This window comes from Gallinula chloropus, assembly GCF_964237585.1.
Source record: "Gallinula chloropus genome assembly, chromosome: 5".
NCBI classification, from domain to species: Eukaryota; Metazoa; Chordata; class Aves; order Gruiformes; family Rallidae; genus Gallinula; species Gallinula chloropus.
Window position 1 is genome coordinate 64,800,808 of NC_140090.1, and position 25,963 is coordinate 64,826,770.

A 25,963-nucleotide genomic window follows, 5' to 3' on the forward strand; every position below is an offset into this window, starting at 1 on the left:
GATGATAGTGTCATACATATACAAATGTTTTTACTGCAAATTACAAGCATTCAAGAAATCAGGAAAACAAAAATCTTTACATTACTTCTTTTAGCCTCTAATTTCCTTTCACAATTACAAAGGTTTCTCCAGAAATCCATAAGGAGAAGCTGATTTAAAAAATAATTATTTAAAAAAACCCTTAAAGATGGGGAGAGGAAAAACAAAAACAAACAAAAAAAGGCTGAAGTTCCAATGGTCTCAATGCTGCTTATAGAAGTACATTCTTAAGTTCATGATCCAGGCAACTGTAAATCAAAGCCTCTAAATCTCTTGACTACAGAGAAAGTACTTCACTCACAGTCTTCTCAGAGAAGTATGATTTCCTGTATTCTTCCAGATCCTCTTTTCTAACCAGACAGCTGGGCTCTGCCAGGATCTGGGGTCATCACCAGCCATTCAACCAAGCTACAGCTGAGTGTCTGACAAGAACTTGACATTAAAAAGACTTGTAACTAGATTCTTCATCCTTTCTGAGCTCATTTTGACCGTGGACAATATACTCAGGAAAACAACTGAAGTTAGAGAAATGAGAAAGTTAATAAGCTGTCCTATGCACCAAAGGAAGAAAGTTAACTCCTCCTGACAGGCTGCTTGCTATAGATATTTTCTAAGGAAACCATATTTTCAATAAAATATTCCTTTGAATAGCCTCTTTTTCCAGTTCAAGCAATTAATGTTGCAGTGCTCCAAAATACATGGCACAGGCTGGGTACATGAATGCTGCTCTGACTCTACAAGAAAAGGGTCAAAGATATTGAAACTGTTCCTGGAGAAGAAATAAAAAGATTATGAGGGCAAGAAGCATCAGATAGTGCTTTCACAGATATTGAACGTGCATGAGCTTCCTTTGAATGGGCTGAACTCACAATCTAGACTGTGCTGGATGCTAAAGCAAAAAAAACCAGAAAAAAGCCTTCAATTTATTACTGTTTCCTTGAGCCTTTTATTTAAGGGTGGAAGGAGTCTTGAAGTTTAGTTCTCCTTCCAATTTTCTCATAGGGAAGTGAGAAAGAAGCATCATTATCACAAAGACAGGAACCTTCCATCTATCATTGTGTACTCATAACGGTTAAGTTGTGTAACATAACTGTAAGTGAAAACAGAAGTAAAACACAGTAGACCAAATATACTTAAAATAAGAACAAGATGGAAACTTCCTTTGGTGGTAGCAATGCATTGTCTTTTTGGATTTAGTTACTGCCTGGTGATACCAAGCTATCCAGTAGCTGCAGTTCAGCATGGCTATCTTGATACCTTTTTAATCGATTTCAGATCTGTCAACACTGGCAGACATGCTGTTAAAATACTGAGGGAAATAATTGGCAATCATGAGATTTCTCTTTAAAATGTTCTTAAAGAATTCCAGACAACACAGACAGAAAGTCTGAAAGTACACACAAAATAACATCGGCAATACAGTAGTCACTGTTATAAAAAACAGTGTTTCTTTTTTTCCCCCTCAATATTAAAGCTAATTATACTACAGTTTAATAATTATAAAAAAAATACTGATTCATAATTCTCAGGGGTATTATCACAATGTTTAGTTCAGAATCATACAGGGTATAAATGTTTAAAACTAGGCAAGGGACGAAATAATACAGTGTACATACACTCTGACAGACTGCCTTAACCACAACATTACCATACCTGATTAAAATATTAGTTACTATTCTATGTTCTGCATTATATTATTTTCCACAGGGATTCTAATAAAACGGTGATCTGTAATCTAAAACAGTATTTTGACAGAGCTCAATATTCACCAGTGGTACAAATTCCATACTAATTACCTATGTAGACAGCTCCATCTTGTGGGAACAATAACAAATCAACCCTCTTCAGCACACCAGTGAAAAAACTCCCAAGACAGAACCGCTTACTTTTAAAGAAATAAACCATGATGGTATTTAAAATAAATTCACACTTTGTATGACAACTCTCTGATCTAGGTGAGAAGAAAGAAGATTAATTAAGCAAGTTGATTTTCTTAAGACACTATACTCTTAGAACACTATACACATGCTATTTCAGAGGCGGCAGAAGCAAGTCTGACCTACAGAACTGGCCTTTTTTGAAAGTCAAGTGTACTCAAGAGAGCCATGCCACCTCTGGCCGGGGACAGAAATTAGGCTTTTTCTCAAAACTGCAAACACAACTGAGGCGATGCATGCCGGATTTACCCATTGTGGAACATCACACATAGTACAGGATAGCTCATTTCTGATACTGGAGGTTATTTTCCATGTATACCTTTCAAGAAATGACATACACTTATCTCAATAAAGTAACTGCTGCCTTTGAATAATTATCTGAAGGGTACATTTCAACAGATTATGGCACCACAAGCAACCTTGACAGCAATTCTGTACTTTTCAGTTATCACACAGTTACTTCTACTACACAGACAAATCACCACACTGCAACATCTTGGAAAGAGACAGGATTCTGAAAGCATCCAATAGCAAATTCTTTTAAATTACAAGACAAAATTTACAACACACACAGAGTTCTGTTGGGAAGACAGAGGAAATAGTAGCCCTTCCAGATGCATTTCTTCAGGAGATGACTGCTACATGTGATTATGTCTACCCTAAAAATATCTCTCTCACTTGAAGCTGCTTCATATACATCAGCGGAAAGTGTCATTAAAAACTGGCACATGTGCCTGGACTATCAACAGAAATTTTACATGTGTAATATAATATAAATACTTTCAATTTTTGTTTACAATTATACACCTCAGTGAGAACCACAGAATCCTTTTCAGCTTTATTGTCCCCTGAAGTGGATGCTGGTAGCCTTAAAGACAGCGCAAACCTGAACTGAGCCAAATTGAAAGACCTGATCAGTTTGTATTGAAAATGCTTTCAACCTGTGAACTATACAACTACAAGAGGGACCTATCAACCTATCTATCAACCACAAACTGGTGGTTGGTTCAAACCAGGAAACTCTGAAACACAGGTTTTTCTCAGTATGAGTGTTCAATCTGGAAAAAAAACCCATGGAAAAACATCACTGATGTTGGAAACAAAAATTTTTACTTGATTTTGGCACCAAAAAAAAAACCCCACCCCAAAACACAATGTTCCTCCTTAGCTTTCAATCTGCAATAACCATTAACTTGAGTGACTAGTTAGACATCAGTACTGCAAATCAGTGACAGGGCAGGTACTATTTTCATTTCTAATTGATGGGACAAGCAGGGCACCCATGAGGAGCCCAAGCAGAGCTGAAGCATTTCTTCTGGTAATTAGCAGGTTATTAGTCTGTGTTTCCCAGAACTCATATATAAACAGAAAGATTTTTTTCTGACTCATCTCAGCAATTGGACAATGTTAGTCATGTTATATGCTAGTCTAGGTAAACACAAGTCAGTGCAGAAAATACTTGAAAGAGGAAAAAAAAACAACTAGGAATAGTCAGAGACAGCTTAACCTAAGGAGAAAGATGTCTTAGTCACTGGCTCAATTTTATTGCAATAGGGAGATTTTTTACCTTGATCTTTTCTTACAAACTGGACTGAAGGGAGAAAAACAAGCATAAACAGATTCAAATTCAGGTGTCCATAAAAAATTAGGAAGAATTTTCAGATATGCAATCATTTTCCAATTGAAGAAAATCAAACAAGGTTACTTATATAATAAAAAACCTCCCTAAAATGTTTATTTTCAAAGCTGAAACACCACATGAAAAGTATAGGTCTTACCAACGATTTTTTGTGTGTTTACATGCAAAAATCTACTGAAGCACCAGAGGGCACCATTCTATGCACAAAAATACCAGCTGTTGAGTAAGCAAAAAACCTGACCTCCAAAGAGCTAAAATTCAGCCAAGATTCCTAAAACCTGATCTGTCCTGAATTCCACCTGACCCTTCAGAAAATAATCATCATCATCCTCCTCAAATCACCTGATCTATTCTATAATGACAACTCCATACATATGCATTATCACTCTGCTATCATTTCACATAAATATTCTCTGTGCATGCAATCAGGACACATGTCATTAAATACCTAAGTGCAAGCAGGATTAAAAGAGGGATCAGCATTTCACAAAGGAAGAAGAATTTTTTTTAAAATTACAGGCCAAAAAAAATAAATCATAAGCTCAGAAATTAACTTAGTACATTGACCGAACTACTGGAAAAGCAGGCAAAGGAAGTGCATATAGACTAGTCAGTGTAAAACATGAGAAGCCCAAGACTACATTTTTAGGAGTTCAGCAAATACCCCAAATTTACTTTTTCCCTCATCCCCAGTCCTCACGTCTACATTACTTCCCACGAGAAAATGAGAATAATCAGAATCTTGCACACAACTTCCACTGTAATCTACCTGGTGGGAGTTTAGCATAGAAAAGCGAATTGCAAGACTCATCAGAATGAAAACTAAAATAATTTTGTCCCTTGTATTTATGGCAACAGATGTAACTTTTCAACGGTAAGCAGAACTGCTCGGGTACTCAGGCTTCAGGCAAAAATGAATTCGAGTTTATTTTATTAAAATAACCCCCACATACTTTCATCAGAAAATAATGATTCAGAATATAATATGAATTTCTGATTGGTGATAAATAACTTTCAATTAAAAATCATTACTAAAATGGTCTATTATATAAATAAGAGAACATTTAACAAATCCTTTTCAGGTTTTTAAAAAATCTGTAATGTCTTCAAGGTTTTGGAGATTGGTTTTTGTGCATGTGGGGTTTTGGGTTTTTTTAATGGGCAATGACTAGATTTTTAATTGCAACCCACATCCAGAAGAAGCATCTCCGATCTTATGGAGCATTACTGTAAATGCTTAAAGTGAACAATTCTTTTTCTAGTAGCCATTTATAATAATAGGTTTCAACAGCAGCTAAGACATTGTTAAAAATAGATCACCTATTTTAAAAATAGCCAAACCCCCCCCCAGAAAATAAAGAAGAAAAAAAAAAAAAAGATTTTTTCGGGACAAAGCAGCTCCTCACTCATGACTTGCCACCTTCCACCGTGTTCACACAGCCCCAACCCATCCCGTTCTGTCCCATTTCTAGGAGAAATTGCAGATTCCCTGCCTCTGCCTACCTTACCACAAAGTTACATTTCCTGATTACACAAGACTTATGAAGCAATTAAAAACTGTATACACACATTTCTTTCAGGGTAGTGATAACCACTAAGTAAGTGCCAATCAGTTACTCCTCCGTGAATGCTGTGATGATGATGAGAATGACACATATCTGCACAATAGATGTACAGGTCTGACATGGAATGTAAGCCTGACCATGCAACTTCCAAACTGCAAGGGATGCAAGAGAAAAAGAGCTTCAGATTTAGCATTGTGGAGGGGAAAAAAAAAATTAACTGATCACTTTTATCAGTTTTAATCCAAGTCACAAAAAAAAAAAACAAAAAAACCAACTCACATACAGCTCATTCCATTTTTCAAAGTAATTCTCAAAATACACAAATAAACCAATTCTCAAATGAAGAAACTGTGCTTGTGGAAAATCACGGTTTTCGAATTCATATCTTGCTACCAAAGCCAATTCTGTACTGAGGCTAGAGGTGCTCTCACCTAGCTCCTGAACACGCATTGTAATAAATGGCACAGTAGATATTTTTCCTCTCTCTCCTTTTCTCATTTGATTAAAAAAATAGAGAAATATTAAAGACACATAATAAGATTTACAATTCAAATTTGCATGCTGAGTTCAATTAAGATTCTGCCCTTAATACAGACCTGTCACTGTGACTATAACCATTGCATACCTAACCACGATACTGTATCACATGCTCCATTTAAACTGCAATTTCACAGGAAACACAGCAGAAACTTCCTTTGTCCTACAATATACAAAGATACATTCTGTTTACACAAACCACAAACTTTGTAGGGATTTTTCCATGGAGTAATTTCATATAGGTGGCTGCATACACTGTAAAAACCTTTATAAAATAATGTCCAGGTGTTTCCTGTAATTCAACTGGAGTTATGCTAATAAGCACATTTCTTAAAATCTAAGCAGCCTTTCTACGCCAGAGGCTACTACCTAGGTTCCACTTCTGCCATCCTTATTCATAATTACATCTCACTGCTCTATTTAAAAGTGCATCACATGCCAGAACAACATAGAACTCAAGCTAATCAGAGAAAAGATTTTATTAATCTTAGTTTAGCTGTTATGCTTTTACTTGCCTGGTTTTCCTGGATGCGCAATTTCTGTGAATTGTTCTCACTAATAGTATCCTGTTTCTATGAGCAGGAAAGGGCTGAGTACAGTTTGTTAGTTAACATTACTTCCTATAAGCAGGGTCCATATTCTGTAGTAGCAGCACTACAGCAGTCATTGTTCATGCTGGATAAGCAATGGATCACGCTGATGGCTGTTAATGGACATCCTCTGCAGCGAAACATGAACTGATAATCAGCACACCCAGATTTGCAATAGACTTCCTCCTTCCTGTTTTTACACTGCTGACCAAGGAGATGCCTCTTCCTGCTAAGCCTTTGTGCGACCTACTGATGTATGAAGCAAGAAACTGAAAAACAAGTGCTATGCTGCTATTTTTTTTTCTAATTTTATGTTGTAATATTAGATAAGAAAAGCCAGCAAAGAAAATAGCAGTTTCACTTACTTTGGTACTAGCTATCACCACCTAACAAAATGCTGAGTTTGGCCCTCTGTTTCATGCACCTAATGAGATACAGTGGACATAGGTGGGACCTGTGTTATATTTCACAGAAAATGAATCAAGAAACTGAAGTCCATATAGCAATATTGTTACTTTCCTGCATTATTTCCACGGACTATAATACAACTTCTTTTCCATTTTAGGAGCAATGGCTTCATGTATAAATGAAAACAATGAGCTTCAAAGTTCTTTTTAAAGATTTGATCTGTTTTCCATTAACATCCCAGAAATAAACAGTTGTCTATTACCACCTATAGCTTATCTGTCCTCTTTTACTGGGGCACATTAGACAATCTTCAAGATAAACACGTACCAACTGTTTCTGTAGGCCTTCACAAGACATATGAAAATAGAACTGAGCATTTAATGTCATAAATATCTGTCATGTACTTCAACAGGCTTTGAATGCCAGCACTACACTGATGTAAATAGATTCTTTTTGAAATCAACAAGTTCCAGATTAAACAAAATATCCAATAATGAAAATGTTTCAAAATCAAATGTATTAAGAATGTATTCAATACAGATAAAACTAATTCTCTGATGCGTCACATTCCTCTGCAAACCTATAACCAAAGTATATATTTTCCAATAATTTTATATTATTCATTTTTATTAACTCTATGACCTCATATAGCCTATGTGTAGAAAATCATCATGTACTTTTCCCATGTGAACCAACAGCCTGTACCATATAACCTTTGTATGTGCACATCTCCCCAGATCACTGAGGAAAGATGACTTTTTAGTAAGTCTGGTTTGAATTCAAAATCCTAACTAAAACCAACTCACTATATTTCTCTCTGTTAGGAAGCAACTAACTGTTGAAGCAACTGACTTCTACTCTATTACCTTAATCCAATTCTCTACCTGGTTGATGAACAGACTAAGCAACAAAAAATCTGTTTGATATTGGTGACACCATAGGAACTCCACATTTCAAGAGAAAATAGCACACATTGGCTGTCTAATTACAGTTTCCTAAGTTTATCAAACAAAACAGAACAAACATACAGTATAAAACAGTATCAAGTATGTTAGTTTTATGTTGAAATTAACTAAAAGCAAAATTTAGGAAAAAAACATCGCCTCACTGAAATCAATGGTTAGAGATCCTTCAAAGTCACTCTATGCTTAAGGAAGCATGCAAACTGTGAAAGTCCCAGTGAGAGTTGCTACCAACAAAAATATCTAAATGCCTGTAAAAGAGTATATTCAAATTTAAGTATGCGATATTTCAAAGTTTAATCTCCTCTTTTTGAAGTTTAAATGTCTCAGAAGTACCCCCCTAGGTACACATACTATGGTATATGCATTATTAACTTTGGAATATTCTGATTCACAGGAGAATTGCAAGTTACATTCACTACAGTTTTGCAAACAGATTACTTTCTCTGAGACACTGAAAATCCCACTGACAGTATTAGACCTGAACACCTCCCTCATGCTACAGCAAATTAAAAAAAAAAAAACAACTTCCAGGCTCTCTCTGAAAGACCTTAGCACAGAAATGTTCAAAGACAACTTTCATGTTCCCTCTGCCAAACATCAAGTCTCCCCATCAAGATTGATGCACCCTAAACCCTGCTGCTTTCCTTCTTAATACCTCCATCAGTGATTAAGTTCCCTACTAGTTTGGTATTACTGGCAAAGGTTGAGGTACAGGAAGGGCTTCATCCAGGCTCCAGGAGAGATCATTAACTCCTTCCTGCATAGGACAGTTTGTCAGGCATATAAATGACTCCTTAGACAACATGGCAAGAAGAGGAAGAGGCGCACTGTTAAGCATACTTTAAGCTGCACATCATGACATCATTGTTCTACAAGGCTTGTGGTGACAATGATTAGGTTTGGGCATTTCAAGTATCATCAGATAATAGCCAGAAAGTCTGGCAACAGCTAGATTTTATAACTAGCCACAGCAAGTTCTTCAGTAAGATAAAATCTAATGTGATTACTTGCTGATGCAAAACTAGGCTGATGTTTTTGAACGAGTTAGTGCTTAGTAGTTTACTACAACCCACAGAAATAGTTCCCTATTTGCGAACTCATTCCTGGTATTATCTTAGCAGTGTTATTTAAGAAGTATCAGTCCTTGTAGATTTTTATGAGCTCATTTTAGTAGTATAATCCATAAAATGCAACAGGACAAAACTCACTTAACTGTAGCTGCTGTAATGTCTCTCTTGTATCTGCAAACACTCTAACACTTATATGTCAAAATAGGCTTATATTTAATTGAATTAGGCTAATGTTCCTCAGGTAGACACCTGTATTGCAGAAACTGCAAAGTCTCAGAACAATGGTTCAGCAATGCCCAAAAAAGCTAGAGCACAGTGTATGCCATCAGCTTCCCCCCAAAAATACCTACCCTAGCGACTGGCATTTGCAAAGTACATAATGTTATGCATTTCCTATGCATATGGCAGGTCCAAAATCTGGGTCAACAGAGTCTAAATAAAATCAGCTCCAGGAATAAGTCAGTGAAGAAATTACATGAATAACAATTGGTTTTCTTAAGTTTAACTGACGTAACAGTGAACAAGCCATTCATACGATGGGAAGGCTAAATTTAGATTAGAAACGATACAAACTGTGTGAACCACTATTCTGGATCTCTTGGCAGATGATCCCTCTATTTCAAAATCTTTAATGTATTCTGAAACATGTTTCCTACACACAGGAACAATTTCAATCTTTGGTAATGCTTATGAAACTGGAAAGAGCTATTTCAGAATTATTCTCCACACAGGTTACTAGTTAGGTTAAAGCTTCACTTGGCAGTTGCCCATTTGGAAAACACTGCAAGAACTGAGTCAGAAGCTCATGCATGAACACTTAAAAAGATCAAGATAACCAGAATTGCAGGCCTGTATTTCATTACAAATTTAATCAGTGTCGAACCTAAAGATTTTTTGCATGACAGAAAAATGCAGTGCAGATACGATTACCCACAGGCTTTACAACAAGTAGAGGAGTACCATGTTGAAACTTGCAGCAATGGAAGCGAATCCTCACCTCCTTCTAAAATATTTTTGCCAACAATGGCAAATCTGTCATAAGTATCAGACTAGCTACTGAAAAACTGCCACAGAAAATCAGTTCTGCCACTGAATATAAAAATGCCAAATTAATCAGTCTACAGTACACACTGTTCTTATGCTGACTTGACTTTCCATAATAAACTAGTGTTAAAACAAACCTGCACCTTCACAGAAATATGTATGGTGATAGACCTGCTCACATAGACAGTTGCTTTATACAACTGTAGCCTTTCAACTTCAATACTCACAGTATCATCAAATCCTGCACCATGTGACAAAACCTGTAATCAACACTACAAGCCAGCCTCTGGTTTTTCAGGATACACGGCTCTCAGCAAGCAGGCCATTCTCTTTAGTATGTAGCAAACCAGTTGCAAAATAGGAGCTAGCTATTATAATAAACCAATATATAAATATATATCAAAGTACACTCCATGACCTGATCCGAAAACAACCAAGGGTAACACACTAGGAATCTCTAGTTCCTTTGGACTACTGTGTAACTTCAGTTTGAAAGGAATGAAACACATTAACTTGAAAAGTGAGCAGGGCTTGAAGACAGACCATTAATGAAGATACAGACCACTGATTTTCAAATCATAAAAATAGCTTATAACATTGCAAAATATTATCGTATTATTTGAAACTGAAATACACAATCGAACTATTTCAATTGTGACTCAAAGCACTGGTTGATGATCTCAGAGTTCTCCTACATTTGCTCTATAGTTAAGACTAAGATACAAGAAAAAAAAAAAAAAAGTGAATTGCTGGCTCAAAATCTAAAACCAAAATAATGAGAACATAGAAAAATGCCTTTTGACAATCATACCTGGCAAGTAAGACCACAGGGCAAAAATGAGGGCAACCACACTATGTCATTGGATAACCACATCACAAATCCCAACAGCCCATAAGCAACTTCTCAGAAAAAATATTTTCCAGCCTGTGACTGTGTTAGTGCTGAAGTATCTTCCTACATCTTGAGAAGTCATTCATACTGAATATGCTACAGCTTACTAACTATTCCACTAAAGACACAGAACCATATAAACTAAATCATGCTTGCTAGTAATAATAGCATATCTTTTTGGTAAACCAAGTTACACTGAGGCTTCAAAGCACCCTGTCATACTCCAAAGGGTATTTTAGGTATTTTGTTCCCTTGGCTTTGGACAGATACCCTCAATGGATATTGGAATATCTCAAAAATATGTCCCACAGTCTAGGCAAAGCATACCACAACTCAGTAAAAGCAAAAGAATTTGACTCTTAGTCCATATCGCTACCTCTGAATTTTCTTAGATCATGAAAGGACAAACCAGTCTTGCTTGGATCACCATTGCTACTTCCACTTCCTCAATTTATTCTTGGATTTATGCCTTACCGAAGTGCGCCTTTTACCTTCAGTTTTTCTGCAGCACAGTGACAGGAGTCCAGGATGAATCACTTCTAACACGTCACCCATACTCGTTCATGAGGCTCACAACAAATCTACATCCTATCTTCAAACTCTGTTCAGTCTAAATGAGACAAAAGCAGCACCATGCAGAATTGATTTTGCTCAGCAGCTGTGTGGCTCAGTGCTGCTTTCACCAGGGCAATGCAGTCCTAGGTCAGCGGAAGGTCACCGCAGTATATTGCTGCATCAGACAGAAACGCATCGAGCTAATGTCTCTTGATGGTGTAATTCCGTAGCCAGAGATAACACACCAGTGAGGTGTCTTCAAAGGAGGCCCACTGATAACTCTGGAAAGAAGTTTTATAGCTAGCACAAAAGTCCCTCCTCAGCTTTCCTGTAGGCCCCATTCAGGTACTAGAAGGCTGCTACAAGATTTCCCCGGAGCCTTCTCTTCTCCAGGCTGAACAAACCCAACTCTCTCAGCCTGTCTTCACAGGAGAGGTGCTCCTCTGGACCCATTCTAACAGTTCCACATCCCTCTTATGTTGGGGACTCCAGAACTGGACACAGTACTTGAAGTGGAGTTTAAAAAAAAAATTTCAAAAAATTCTTTAAGTTGTAGCTGCAAGCAGGCAAGTTCTTCCTGATGCTGTTCCAGCTGTTTGTTTAGGTGACAGCTAAAGCAGGTGACAGCCTGGTGATGACATTTCAGGAGCAGAGGACCAGAGAAGTTCCTTAAGAGCATTTTTACACTGACTTTCAAGGAGCATTTCTGAGCTGTGATTGTGAGTCAAAGCCACTTCCAGATAAACCAACAGACATAGCATGTCCTTATCAACTTTACCTTAGCTACAAAATCACCAACATCTATTTCCCCATGATTTTAAATTCTATTTTACTTTATTAGTTGTTTAGTCAACTGATTACGGACATGGAAGTATCCCTCTGACACACTGCATGGGCATCAAAGAACACTGCAAAGTCAGGGATGTGAAACTTATGAGATGAAGTGTTCAGATAAAGTCTACTACATACTTATGCAATATGTGACCAAGCTGGAGTTTGGGAGTTATTTCGTTTATTTTGAAAAAAAGAATTTTGAAATATTGCACATTACCACAAGCTCAAAGAGACTGTTAAGTACAGCATATCAGGACATTCACTGAACATCATCTACTCTGTTGAGCTCCACTTTGAACTATTTCAACCAACATAAAACATAGTTACAGTCAGTAAAGTCAATTATCTTCTTGTGAATATAATTTACCTAATTAATTACCCTGGCGTCTCCAGGGTATGCAAGAAGTATGAAGTAACTCTTAAAAAGTGACTCTTGAAATTTTGCTAATATATATTTATACGGAGTTCAGTGAGGTTTTTGTTATTAACTTTTTAATTATTTTTATTTTGGAGAGGGATATGGGAATTGACTTTCTTTTTATTTTTTTCCTTTTCCTTTATAAAGATTAGAAATGTGCTGACAACTCTCCCTGGTTTTGCAAAGCTCAACAGTATATGACATGAATTCTAAGATATTAACACATATAAAAAGGTGAGAGTGACAAGCCTTTAACAGGTGTTGTCATCAATCTCATTTAGTTAGCCATTAAAGCTAGAAAGATGCTGGTAGGTTTCAGAGAGTCTGCTAAAAAAAAAATAAAATCCTGGCCTATTATATACACAGTCTGCCTATTTAATGAAACACACATTATATAGTTGATTTAAGTCTCACTTACAATGATTCAGTGTGTGTCACTGAACTTAGAAATGTAAGTTAAATACCAACTATTTTAATCATTAATCCACTTAAATTTTAAAAATAAAATTAATCACATTATTTTCATTTTATTTTCCAGAGACGCAGAGCAATCTTTAGGAGCTAACTTACTCTTCCAAATACTAAATAATTCCAATTCTACTCACTGTACTTTGACTCCTCCTACAAAGGACCTGTGTTTCACATGCCTATACATGTGTGGATCTCAGCACTAGAAAAATCACCTGCAGGATCAATTTCTGTGCTGTGCTTATCTGTAAATTAGACTCAAAAATATTACCCATCAATTATATTTTTTTTTAATAACATAAACACACGTGCTGCCACTTTTCTAGCAGGATAGGAAACAGCACCCTAGCAGAGACAGCTACACCAAACTAGCAAACAAAACCCTAAAGAAAAACAAGAGCAGAAACCTGTTTCCATGGAATCTACATATGGCTCACAAAAAAAACCCTCCTCTTCCTTTATGAAGCATGGATGCATTAGAAAGATACTCAGATCTCAATATGAACAATTCAGGATAAGTCAGATCTTGCATATCCTACGATCTCAGCATTTAGTATTACCTCATGCTACTTACCCAAACTGCTCACCTTAAGCCCCTTCTGCTCTGCTATTTCAGTTGCTATGTTGGTGCTTTATTTCATGTAAAATGCTATATTCTCCCAGAATTACAGACCACAGATTGCAAAACCACTCCATTTCACATAATGAAATTAATGTAACTTCAGTCATTACATGCAACAACCTGCATCAATGCCGTCTACAACTGGAAATCAATGGATCACTTTATGCTGTAACCTTGTATAACTGCACATAGACTTACTCATTTCTTTGATTTATCTTGTTTAGCAAATAAAACCTAAATCTTGTGCAGAAAATAATGCTCCATTTTACATTCACACATTTGTTCACTAAATTAGATCTTGATGTTAGATGTGGGATTTCAGACTTTTCAGTATCATGCAGCAACTCACAATGTTAACAGGCATAGCTATGTTTTTATTTTAAACATTGCTATTCCTGTAAAGTAGTATTCTGTAATGTTGGCTGGACTATTTTCAAAACAGCCAGATGTTCCCATTCTTTAGCCTCTTATTTGCAAATGAACACTAGAGGTTAAATCAGACCAACATACACTTCTTTTCTAAAAATTCTTAAAGTCAGAAATGCAAAACTCCCCTTCTGAAAGCCAGTAAGAGATAAGACATATGAGATACAAATAGAAAAAGAAAGGATGGGAACACCCAAATAAATTAAGAAGCTAAGTGTTCTATTTATAAAAACTTTAACACATTTAAAATGCTTAATATGGATAAGAGATTTGCGCTGTTCCTTCCCCCTTTAACATCCCTACCCCCCATCTACACATGGTTCCCAAACACACGTTCCTCTGGGCAGACATTCTCTGTATGTCCTTTACACAGGTTCCTCTTACACAAGCTCTATATTGCAGATGGTAGCAAAACTGTAATTATGTATCTCGTATGTGTAAGGTTTTTTGTTTTGGTGTGTTTTTTGCAGACATCAGCTCCAACCTGCCTGGTCTTGTTCACTGAAACACTGCCTCCAGGGACAACTCAAGTCTGAAAGCATCTCAGCTACTTTCTCTCAATCTGAGCTCACAGACTCTTACAGGTGAAGCTCCTTGTGATGCTCAGCTTCAACACCACCCACGACCACTTCTCCCCCCCACCCCATATTCCAAATACTGGCTGTGCTTAAGGAACAGTAAGGGGATCAGAGAACAGTTTGCTTCAAGCTGTGGCATCAATGACCAGGCTGATCTCAGAAGCCATCCCTGGGTGATAAAGACCACCATGCTTCCCATTTGGACAGATTAGCCCCAGCCTCACACAAATGCCCTGACTACCACCTCCCACACAGCACTCGGCACTAGAGGACCCACTGTACACAACTATAAAATTATTCACTGCAAAATGACACATTTCACCTGCAACAAGAGTTCTCGGCACCAGTTTCCCTACGCCTGTACCCCACATTCACCTTTCCACAGCCCTGCCCACGCTCTCCAGGAGAAGCCAGAAGCACCACGCTCACTGCCCTACGGCACACTGCCACACAAACCGCCTTTTCCAGTTCCCTGCACAGAGGCTCTGTACTTCTTCCCAAAGATAACACCCCAATTCACAGTTCTCTCTCCCCAGTTTGGCTAGTGACCATGCTTTTTCACGCCTTTCAGGTATCTCTAATCAGGGAACCATCAGCACAGCTCCAGGATGAAAATCCCCTTTCCCCTGAGCCTCCTCCATACATGATCCACTCTCTCCAGGTCCTGCCCTTCTCTCCCCAGCTAAAACCAAAGACCTTATTTTCTGACAGGAAAAGACTAAGCAAAACGTGCTGGCTGTGTGTGGAATTTGGAGGAGGGGGGCAGGTGGGAAGAGAAAAAGCTACTGAAGTCACAGCATTTCAGATATGCTCTGAATACTATCACGTTTCCAGAAGGAACCTGACCAGGGCAGGAGATTTCAGACCGCATAAGGAAAGGCTGCATGCAGGAGAGCCCTGCAGTTACTGTACAAACACCCGCCCACAGTACGGTTTCGGTCCCGTGCTCAGCACAGACCCGGGGTACCGGCACGCCCCTGGGAGATGCCCGATGCCTAAACCGGGACATGACCCTTCCCTGCCTGGCCGGCAGAGGGTCAAGCCTAGGGCCCCCAGCTCAGCCGCTCCTAGGGGGCCCTGCCCCGGCGCCCAGCTCCGAGGCCCCGCTACGGCTCCACCGCGCCCACCCCCGCCGGAAGCCGAGCAGCGCACCGCTTCGCCGGCAGACAATGACAGAGGGAGGCCCGGGCGGGGGCACAGCCGCAGCCTCCGCTCGATCCCCTTCCCTGTCAGCGCCGTTCGACCGGGGGTGACAGCCGCCTGCGGCCGCGCCGGCCCCGCTCTGTGGCCGCACCGCGCCGCGACAGCCCCTTCTCCTTCAGCCACCCCGTGGGCGGCTGGGACGCGGCGCCCCCGCAAGGCCCGAGGCGGCGGCGGACGGGCCTCCGCGAGATGCCCCCAGGGGCTGCGCGTCCCCTCCCGGGTCCAGATGGGCCGCTCCCACCCGAAGGGCTGCGGACGACCCCAGCGCGTCTCTGGGGAGGAGCTGTCAGAGCGGGCAGCCGGGCCGCGCCGGGCCGCGGGTCTTTGGGCGGAGGAGCAGACCGAGCGAGGCGGGGGACTCTCGCCCACCGTCGGCGCCCTGCCTTCGCTGCCCCTCACCTCAGGGTGGGTCCCACACAGGCTGTGTCCGTGCTCTCGATCTCCTGCAGGATCCGATCATGCTCGGGGAGACTCTCCGCCATCTTGGATGGGAGGGACCCGGCAGCCGCGCCGCTGCGGGAGGCGCCGGGGAGGGACCGAGGGCGGAGGCGACCGCGGAGCCAGGAGGGGAACAGCACGGGAATCGCGGGGCGGGGTGGGGGGGATTCCCGACACAGAGGGGAGTGGGCGGCCAGGGCGAGGGTGAGGAAGGCGGAAAAGAGACGGGTGAGATGGACCGCGTCGTACCGGGGCGCGCTCGTACGGTTCGTCCCAGTGCCCCGCGAACCTTGTCGGGGGAAGGGCTGCGTCGGGGAGGCTCTGGGAGCCCGTGAAAGTCCCCATGTCCCCTCGGCGTCTCTGGGCGCTGTTGTCCGGTAGAGAGCTCGAGCAGCTGTGCCAGCCTGGCGCCACCCGCTCTGCCCCCCTCAGCGCCCTGTGACAGGAGAGGGACACGCAAAATGACCCCTCGCCCGGCTACGCTACGGAAGGACCAACTGCCCTTCCCGCGCCCCGCCGCACTGCGCTGCAGATACGCCGTGAAAGCTTTACAGGATCAAACCCAGCCTTTTCCTCTGGACTAGTTCTGGTTTATTTCTTGGGGTAGTTTGGGGTTTTTAAATTATTTATTAGTTGGGCTTTTAGCTGCTCCCGCTCACATACAGGCGGGCCGCGGCGGTGGCAGCAGCGGTGCGGTGGAGCGAGCAGCCGGCGGCACCGACCCCTGTCGCGGAAGCTCTGCAGGGGTTGCTGCATTCAAGTTAGGTCAGCGGCTTGTTTCCGTCCTTTCTTTAGATGACAGAAATTTGGGGGTAGGGGTAAAAATAGAACAACCGAAAAGTGCACCTTTTTGTGCGCTGGCTCGCTGTGCTTCACTGGAAACTGGCGTGTTGCTTCCTAGTGCCCTCGAGCACCGGTACAGCAGAGCTGCGTTTTTCAATGAAGGAGGAATAGCCCATTTTCTATTTAAATTATACACTTCGTGGTTTGCGGCCAAAGATGAGCTAGTCCTTGGGTTTTGCATGCTCAGGAGACAGGATACACCTGCTTTCTGGGCAAAGTTATCTGCACACAAGTGGGAAGTCAATGTAAAGAAATGGGCCTGAAGTGCAAAACCTCAGGGTGATGTGTGGCTACTTTTCCAGCGAGGAACTGACAGTGCTTTACAACTGTGAAAGCATCAAAGTCTAGACACCAGCCATCTACAGCTGTGTCTGTCACCTTTGCAGTTATTGTCACCAAACCCCTCAGCTCTCTTGCCCTGGTGCAACTACACCTGTACGCTACTTAATAAATGGTGCTGAAGGCTGCGCACATCTTGTCTGTACTTGTGGTTTTACTGTATTGAGTGTTGATTCAGATGAATTCATTGATGACACCTATCAACAAGGACTATTCTAAATGTAGACAAGTGCCTAACAAAGGGGATGCTGCAGAAAGAAAATAGGCTATCGCTGCAGTAGTACTTCTTTCAAGGAATCGCTTAGACATAGTAACGATCTTACTTTTTTTCCCCAACTTTTTTATCCACAGATTGACGTGCATTTTTCAGGGTGAATTAAATCTTCTTTCTTTAGCCTGATAGTCACTGCAACCTGATGCCCACAATGCCAGGCAGGCTATTTTTAAAACTCTTCTACAGATACTGACAATATACTTAGACACATAACATAATTTTTTATGTATTACTTTTTTGTAGGGATGAGTATGCAGAGGATATTTTTAGTTGGATGTAGTTACTATTAAACAATTTCCATAAGCTGCAAATTAAAAGAACATGAAAATCTACAGCTATTTATGAATCTCAACAGTAAAACCTTAAATAGTTGTATCTTTAGTGATTAAAGAAAGGTTGCATTTATTAAAAATTTAAGAAGCAGTTTATAATTTTAAAATGTTAACATCAAACTGAAACTACTGTCACACAAAAGAGCAAATTCCCCCTTGGTTTTATGCTTAATAGAAATTTCTTTCTTCACAGAGAATCTGCAGGCAGCCTTCAGCAACAGATAGCCTTGTCCTGGTGAAAAGAAAGAGCTGAGTACATGACCTTGGTTTGTATTGTTTCATTTAGGGCCAATTACGTTGAAATTAAATTCAACTTTCCTGTAGATTTCAGGGTCATGAAAACAAAGTTGCTAGTACATTAGAAAGAGCTGACTGAAAGAGTAGCTACAGAATGGAACAAATCCATCATGAACAATATAATATTATCCAAATGCATACCTTAAGGTGGTTCCAAGAGGCAGCTCAAAGGACTGGATCTCAGCAAGGGCATTTTCATATATCTTTTCTTTGTTCTCTTCTAGATATAATTCTGACAGACTTGATTTGCTTTTCCTTGCCATATATTAGCTAGTCTAACTCTAGGAGAGGACTTTTATGCTGATTATTATCGTTGACTAAGTGACTCTGTAGTCAGCAAAACCAGGCATGAAAAAACAGATCCTGCGCTAACCTCGTGACTCCTGAGGACTTTGTGTCCAAGAATGGTGCACAGCTGCTGTTTTCCTGTCTCGGCTGGCAACATGTGCCTCCTATGCAGCACCCAGGCCTCCACAGTCTTTTTTTCTGTGTGCGTCCTATTTATTTATCGTAACAGAAAATTTACTGGCAAAAATAATATTTCCACACCCTTTTAATAGTTCACCAGTAATATTAAGCCCGAAATCTAGTCAGTTTGAAGACACAATTTTACAGCAATTTCATACACTAGTCATCAATGCTCAATTTCTCATTTAAGGTTTACAAGGTTGTTATTATTGTATTTTTCCTTTTTTTATATAAAAGTTGGCACATGTAAGAAATTAGCTGGATTTATTAATCACGTTTATGGACTTTGTAAAGTAAATTGGAAAAGCAGGGAAACTTTTATTTTTTTTGTCTTCTTCCTTTTCAGCATTAGTAGATGCTATTTGTAATGACAAATTGAAGCTGGTAATAAATAAAGGGTTTCTAATTCATTATCTGCAAGGAAAGGACATGGATAAACTCCTACAGATGTTGAGAGTGGTGCTACTGTCAAATCATTATCATTACGATGATGACAAAATACTTTACACAACTGCCACCAGTTACTTTAATTTCTGGCAGTTCTTTAAAACATGAGACTGGACTTCTAGACCTTTCCATTTAAACAGCTTTTTAGAAGCCTAATTCAGCGTTACGTATCATATTGAGGTTTTAACTGTATTTTGTTATTTTTGATATTACCAAAGTTTTAATCAAAATTTCACTCTTATCTCAGTACCACTCCTGACAAAATTGATGAGCATCTTGACACACTTGGTGCAGTCAACAACTAAATACAGGAAAACAGAAATTACTCATTTCTGACTAGGGCAATACATTGTTTATTCACATTGTGCCCAGTGGGATCACTGGGGATAAGTTGTCAGTAGCAGTGGGAAAGAGCTCCTAAGGCTACAAGGAGTTACACACGTACATAGCTGTAATGGGTTCCCTTGAACAACCTGCTTTAATTACCTGTTTATTTTTAAACTCAACTCAAGCAACTGCTCCACTAGCGTTAATATCCAACACATTTCCTGCGTTCGTGTTCCAAACGGAGTTGTGAGGCATTTTTACACCTTTCATGAGAAATAGGAGCCTGTGATTGACCCATCCAGCCACTGGATGTCACACAAATGCAGATGAAAGCATGTCGTAATGACTTGTTCTAATCTTAACAGACCCCAGATTAAGTATTAATTTATCATCTGTGGGGTGACACTGTGAAAGTAGACTGCAAAAACTATTACACCGAGTAAACTGAAGCTTATTCACACAATAGAACAAAGTACATCTGCTGCCACTGTGGCAGAGCACAGGCAAGCCAGGTAAATCAGAGATGCCTTGGACATCTACACCCAGCCATCAAACACTGTAGCTTGCAAGAAAAATTGGAGATGGTGGTGGGAGCATGCCCCTTCATACAGATTGCTTTTGTAAATGTTTTTTGTGATTTTTAGGCAGGTTTAATACTTACAGAGGCTTTAAGTACAATTTCTTCTCCATTCTTTCCCAGTAACTTACACAGAAACTTGCTGTAGGAATATATAATTTAAAACAGATAGTACTCAGACTCTGCTGTGCAAATGTTATTGAAGGTGTCAAAGCTGCCTGGAAATAAGCACATTTAATAATAAAGCAAAACCATGCAAAAAGAAGCAAACAAATACAAAGGTGAATGGTGAAGAAACAGACAGGTGTTATATCTGTTTATGGAAGTGGGTGTTGAGGTACATTGGTTCTCTGTACAAGGTGAGACCAAATCCCCACAGGCCCATCTGCTTCGCTCTGCAGAGCAGTTTACACCCAGACTGAAGCTAAGACAGTGAAATGTGAAGGATCACACAGTGGTGGCGGGTCTGTAGGCACCCTCAGACCCACAGACAGGAGTAGCCCATTCTGCTGCAGGCAATCCTGCTTCTTCCTGTGCTGTCTGTCCAACCTACATGTCCCCTGTTTCTGCTTCTCCTACCCCTTCCATAATCCTGCTCCTGATTCAACATGCCAAAGTCTACTTTTTTTCAGTCCTATGTGAGTTTTCTCTTTTTCCATCTGAGTTCAGGGCCACTTTCAAAAGGCTTTATGGAACTGTCTTGACCAAGGAAATAAAAGGTTTTTTGCAAAAAGACAAATTCAGACAAATTCGTCAGATTCTAGAAGAACAGTGCGTATTTACTTCACAGATATACATAACATGCATAGAAGCTGCAGCTAAATAGACTGTCAGCAGACAGTGCTAAGTATTTAATTGTGTTTTTAATTTTATGGCACTCCACATACTGAAAGGGAGAATAGGAATTATAATTTCTGAAGCATCATACTTGTACTAGTTGAAATATAATCAGGTTAAGCAGCCCAAGAAATTATTCATCTCCTAGAAGTCCCTGACAGAAAAAGGGAAGATATTTTCTGTGCTTGTTAAATTCTCACTCTTTCTGTGAAGGAGTTGTTTCGTTGCCTGGGCAGACAGAAACCTCAGGGCCTGTGAGTTTTAAAGACAGCTGCTGCCATCTTTTCAATCATCCTGAGATTTTCCTTTGAAAAAAATATGCCAAAGCACCTATTTCTTGCTGATGGAATAAAAATGGTTCACAACTCTGTATAGAATAAGAAGGGAAATTGAGGCAAATACCAACAAGATGTTGAGGCAGGATGCAGTCTTATCTAGAGCAAAGGCACATTCGCCACATCCTTTCTCCCTTTCCTCTCCTAAATCCTACTCTTTCTCAGCCCCAGTGGGATACCAGAGGGCCAAGAACTGCTGGTTTAAATCTAACTTGCCTGTGTTAATGCTTTAAAAATACATTTTACCCACACAGCAATTACAAAAAGAGTAGCATGTGCTGTAGTGTACAGTCATCCCTGCTGGGTATGTAATTCCCATGTAGATTATTTTTTTCCTTTAAATTAACGATGCAATATTAGCAGCATCAAGTCATCAGAGGTTTGTTTAATTTTCATTCCCAGTTGGATTAGAATCCATTTTGGATGATTCATGGAAAAGAAGGGAGAAAATGTCCACCCTCAAATGGAATTACTATAGATAATTTTCGCATGCAATGCCATCCATAACAAATGACTTCATTGGTTATTGCCCAGATATCTTCTCTTTACAACCCTCCACAAGGACAACAATGGCATTAGTCATTTCTCTGGCATCTCCTGCTCTGGTGCTGCCTCCTTTCCTGGGCTCATCTCCAAACAGGACCCTTTCAAACCAGCTCATTCTCCCTAGAACCTGCACCAGCCGCCCACCCTCCCCTCATCACTACTTCTTTCTTTGCTGGTGGCCAGACAAGTTTCTGCCTGCTTCTTGGATGAAGCATGGTGGCAAGACCCCTGTGAAATGGTTCTTGGGGCAGACAGGCAGATAAGGAGGTACTAGAACTACAATCCACATCTTCTACCTTGGTGCAGATGTGCCTTAAGAAATTTTATTTAATCTATAACCAGAACAGCCACCTGAACTTCTTGATAAATACTGCACCGGAAGAGTTATCAGAAGAGAGAACACTGACTCATTTCTTGCTCCTTTCTCTAGCCCCCCTGCAATGTAATGGTCAACATGCCTGTAACATCATCAACAGTACAGCTAGCTCAGCCTGGCCCATCTGATTCAGACAACATGATTTTCCTCATATATACCACAAAGTTTGAAATCAGAAGATCAGAATCAGGCACCTTTGCCCAAGCAAATATAGCAAGAGTAGCTATGCAGGAATAAGTTATTCAGTGTAACCTAATCAGTAATAACCAATGTACAATATAAGTTGTGCTGAATGGAGTACTTAGAGGGTATCGGCTTGAGCTGGCAGCAACACATTGAAGACAGCAATCTCTTCTCTATAAAAATGGACTTCTGGTACCTTTCTAGAGGTTCTCATTCATTATACAGAAAGAGAGTTCTTCTTGGAATTTTTCTTTTCTTGAGATAAAAACATGATATCCTATAGGAAACAGGAGGTTTAAAATAATTCTAATAAAAGGTACAATGGATACCCACTACTTATGCTTTGATCTTGATAATCTACTGTGTTTGTAACAACTCTATCTTGGACACATTAATAAATTCTATATTAAACTTTAGAAGCTGTAAAATTACCTTTCCTGGATAAAGTAGAAGGCCTCTGTGTATGATTCACAGCCATTTGCTGCTAATTAATAGTGGGGTTTAATTGTCCCAAATGCAATTAATTATGATATGGGTTTGCAGGATAAACTGGGCTTTAGATTATCACATAGCCAAAGAAAATGTGTTAGGAATTGTTTTAGTCATCAAATACTACTATGAATATAACCTGATTTTTCTAGAACTGAATTGCTACTGTCTCTCCAAAATATATTACTACTAAAATAGTCCTTTAGCAAGTATCTGATAAAATGTATTCTTTTAAGGCTGCTGACTTTCCTGATCCCTCCTTATTGCAAGTTTATTACAATGCTCTGTTTTTTCAGAGCATTTAAGTGAATTATGCTTCCTGAATTGTAGTCAAAAATCTGTAAATACATTGTTTCTTGTTTTAATTACACTGGATTTTAAAATTGGACAGCGAATGTAAAGATCTATACCAAAAAACGGAGGCGATAACTTTCTATTGCACTGTTACACCTGTTATTTTTATAGAAAATTGCTCAGAGCACCACACCTCTCATTAGAAGGGCAGTGCATCACTAATTACTTTTGATATTTCATTGATGTCTTACAAATGCATAAAAACCTCTGCTGATATTTATGTTATTTCTGTAAAAGTCAATAAATAAAGTCTTGGAGACTACTGGCTGAGTAGAGGCACTTCTGTCTGAGAGCAGTGGGAATGAGAGGAGAATCACACTCATGCCTGTTTATATAATGCTCAGTGTCATTGAGGGACAAGTACTATTTCATTTCCATTGTAACATACAGACCATGAAATTACGCTCAGCCCAAGCTCTGGGTACATAGAAAAAGTGATTAACAGTTCAGACTAAATAAATACCTCCACTGTATTTTAACACACATTTTAATCTCAGCTTTGAAGGAGGCACTGCTTAATAATGTTGGATAATAAATTAACAAAGTAGCTTCTCTATCTCCAGGAAAAAAAACCCACTGATGCATAAAAAAAATTCTCTCTGGTTACTAGTGCTTTTAAGGAATAGGCATTGATTAAAACCTTGAGTCAAGGACGTGCCCCGGGACCCTAAGGGCTTTGCTTCTTTGCAGGCCGTGACGGGCTGTATTACAGACACTGCCCTGGAGGACATTGATTTTTCTGGAACAGGAGGGCTTTTTTACCCTCCACAATAAGTACATCTAGTCTGAGTTAGCCACAGCATTTAAATTCCTTACATAACTCAGGAGGACTTCCATGAGAAAAATCAGACCCTGTTGTAGTTTAGGGTATGAGTGAGCCAGAAATCAAAATTACTTCTGAGGTTAGTACAAGTGCATGATAGACACCTGACAGGCCAGGGGACCCCAGCTTGGCCGATTGCTCAGTCAGCTGGACCACAATGACTGACAGACACCATGCCTGCTCTGAGCCCTCACAGCAAACTAAAAAGCTTTAATTTAATGGAACAGGAACAACCCACACAGAAGTTTGATCATTTTTAACATGGCCTATATTCTTTAAATGCTTTGGGGAAAAAAAAAAATCCCTAGTCCGAATATAGGCTTGGATCACTTTAGCTACCAATTAATTAAACTAAATGTCTCCATAGGCATTTTCAGACTTTCAGGTTCTGATTTCTGTTTAGTTAGAACTCAACCTAATTGACTTAAGTGAAATAACTTTGTCTTAAAAAAAGGAATGTTATCAGATAGCTTTTCCTACATGTGCTCTGTAGGTCATGCTTCTGCTTCATTCTCCACTCATGCTTCACGAGAGTTTGAGAGAGGAGACAATGTTAGCTTACCACTGCATGATGGTTGGTATTTTAATCACCCTACTAGTCATACCTGGCAAGAGGAAATCTTCAGAATTAATTTTGCTGAAGAGCCCATGCCTGACTACTTAGTAGTATTCGCAACAATTGGACAATTTAGAGGAAGTATCTTAGCAATATCTCCTGCTTAGATAACCTGGGGTTTATTAATGTGAAAGATCAAAAAACCCCCAACCCAATTCCACAACACTGCCATATAGTACTATATTTCAAGAGACAAATCTTTTTTTTCCAGTAAATAAATTACTTACAGTATCAGACCATGCTAGCTGCTTTTTTGGTAATTCCTAGCCATATTCAATTTACATAGCAGATTAGACCTTGTAAATCAACTCTAAGAGCTCTGAGAGGAACTGCTTGTTTTTTGAGAACATTCCAGTCCACAAACACTTTTTCCAGTGAAAACTGAACAATTACAATAAGAGTCTGTTTTGGTAAGAAAATAGGAAATGATGCTAAACAAAAGGGAATGTTTATTTAGAAATTCCAAGGTCATTAATTTATATTAAGAAACTGTTGGTGCTCAGAGACTATAATCAAAAGGTGATGTGAATCATTGATCACAAAAGGACTTTATAGATAAGGAGCAAACGGTGCTGGATGATTGTATTATATATTAACAACTTTCATGAGCAGCTTTTGCTGATTCATTTGGCAGGAAGTGAGTTGCCAAGAGAGATTTCTAGGGGAGGAACAATCAACAATATTTTCATATAAAATAACCTCCAGTTACTGTATTGTTCTCACAACATTTGATAATGAATGCTTTCCTGTTTAAGAAAATAACCGTAAATCACAAAAACAAAGGCAGATCTGGTTTAGTGTTACATGGCTATAAATACACATGTAGTGTGGCAAAGAAAGGGAAGGGTATGATCAATTAAAAAATTGGAAAGCTGGTAAGTACTCCTAGTGAAATTGCTGCACGGTTTGGAATTAAAGATACAGTAAATGCCATTCTTTCCAGAGGAAAAAAGTCTACCTACCTTCTTGGTAGGAAGCTCACTGGCTGAAGCACAGCTGGGATTTACACCAGAAAGTAGTTCTTGGTTTTCCATTCAGGAGACCGGGACCTCCATGACATCAAAGCTGAGCCACATCAGGGGTTTGTATCATGCTGGGAGGCTGGTACAAACGATAGGGGAGCTCAGCACTTCCAGAATTCAAACCGAATCACTGTGAACAAACCCAAAACAACAGGACAGTTCCAACACCCCAGGACACGGATGTCAAAGCCAGCCCTGAGACCACTGCCACGCTCTGACGACACACACCACGCCATGGTGGCAGCTTGGC

The 25,963-nt window shown here is 39.8% G+C and overlaps 1 protein-coding gene across 1 annotated transcript in view; it reads right to left on the reverse strand.

Annotated features, from left to right (window-relative positions):
• The window catches only part of EXOC6 (exocyst complex component 6), a gene marked incomplete at its 5' end in the record, with an annotated part of 91,557 nt that extends 75,285 nt beyond the window's left edge, over positions 1-16,272 (reverse strand). The window contains one exon of the mRNA XM_084264758.1: positions 16,190-16,272. Within this exon, the coding sequence (XP_084120884.1) occupies positions 16,190-16,272 (83 nt within the window). The remainder of the gene's footprint in view (positions 1-16,189) is intronic.
• Positions 16,273-25,963: the final 9,691 nt, after the last annotated feature.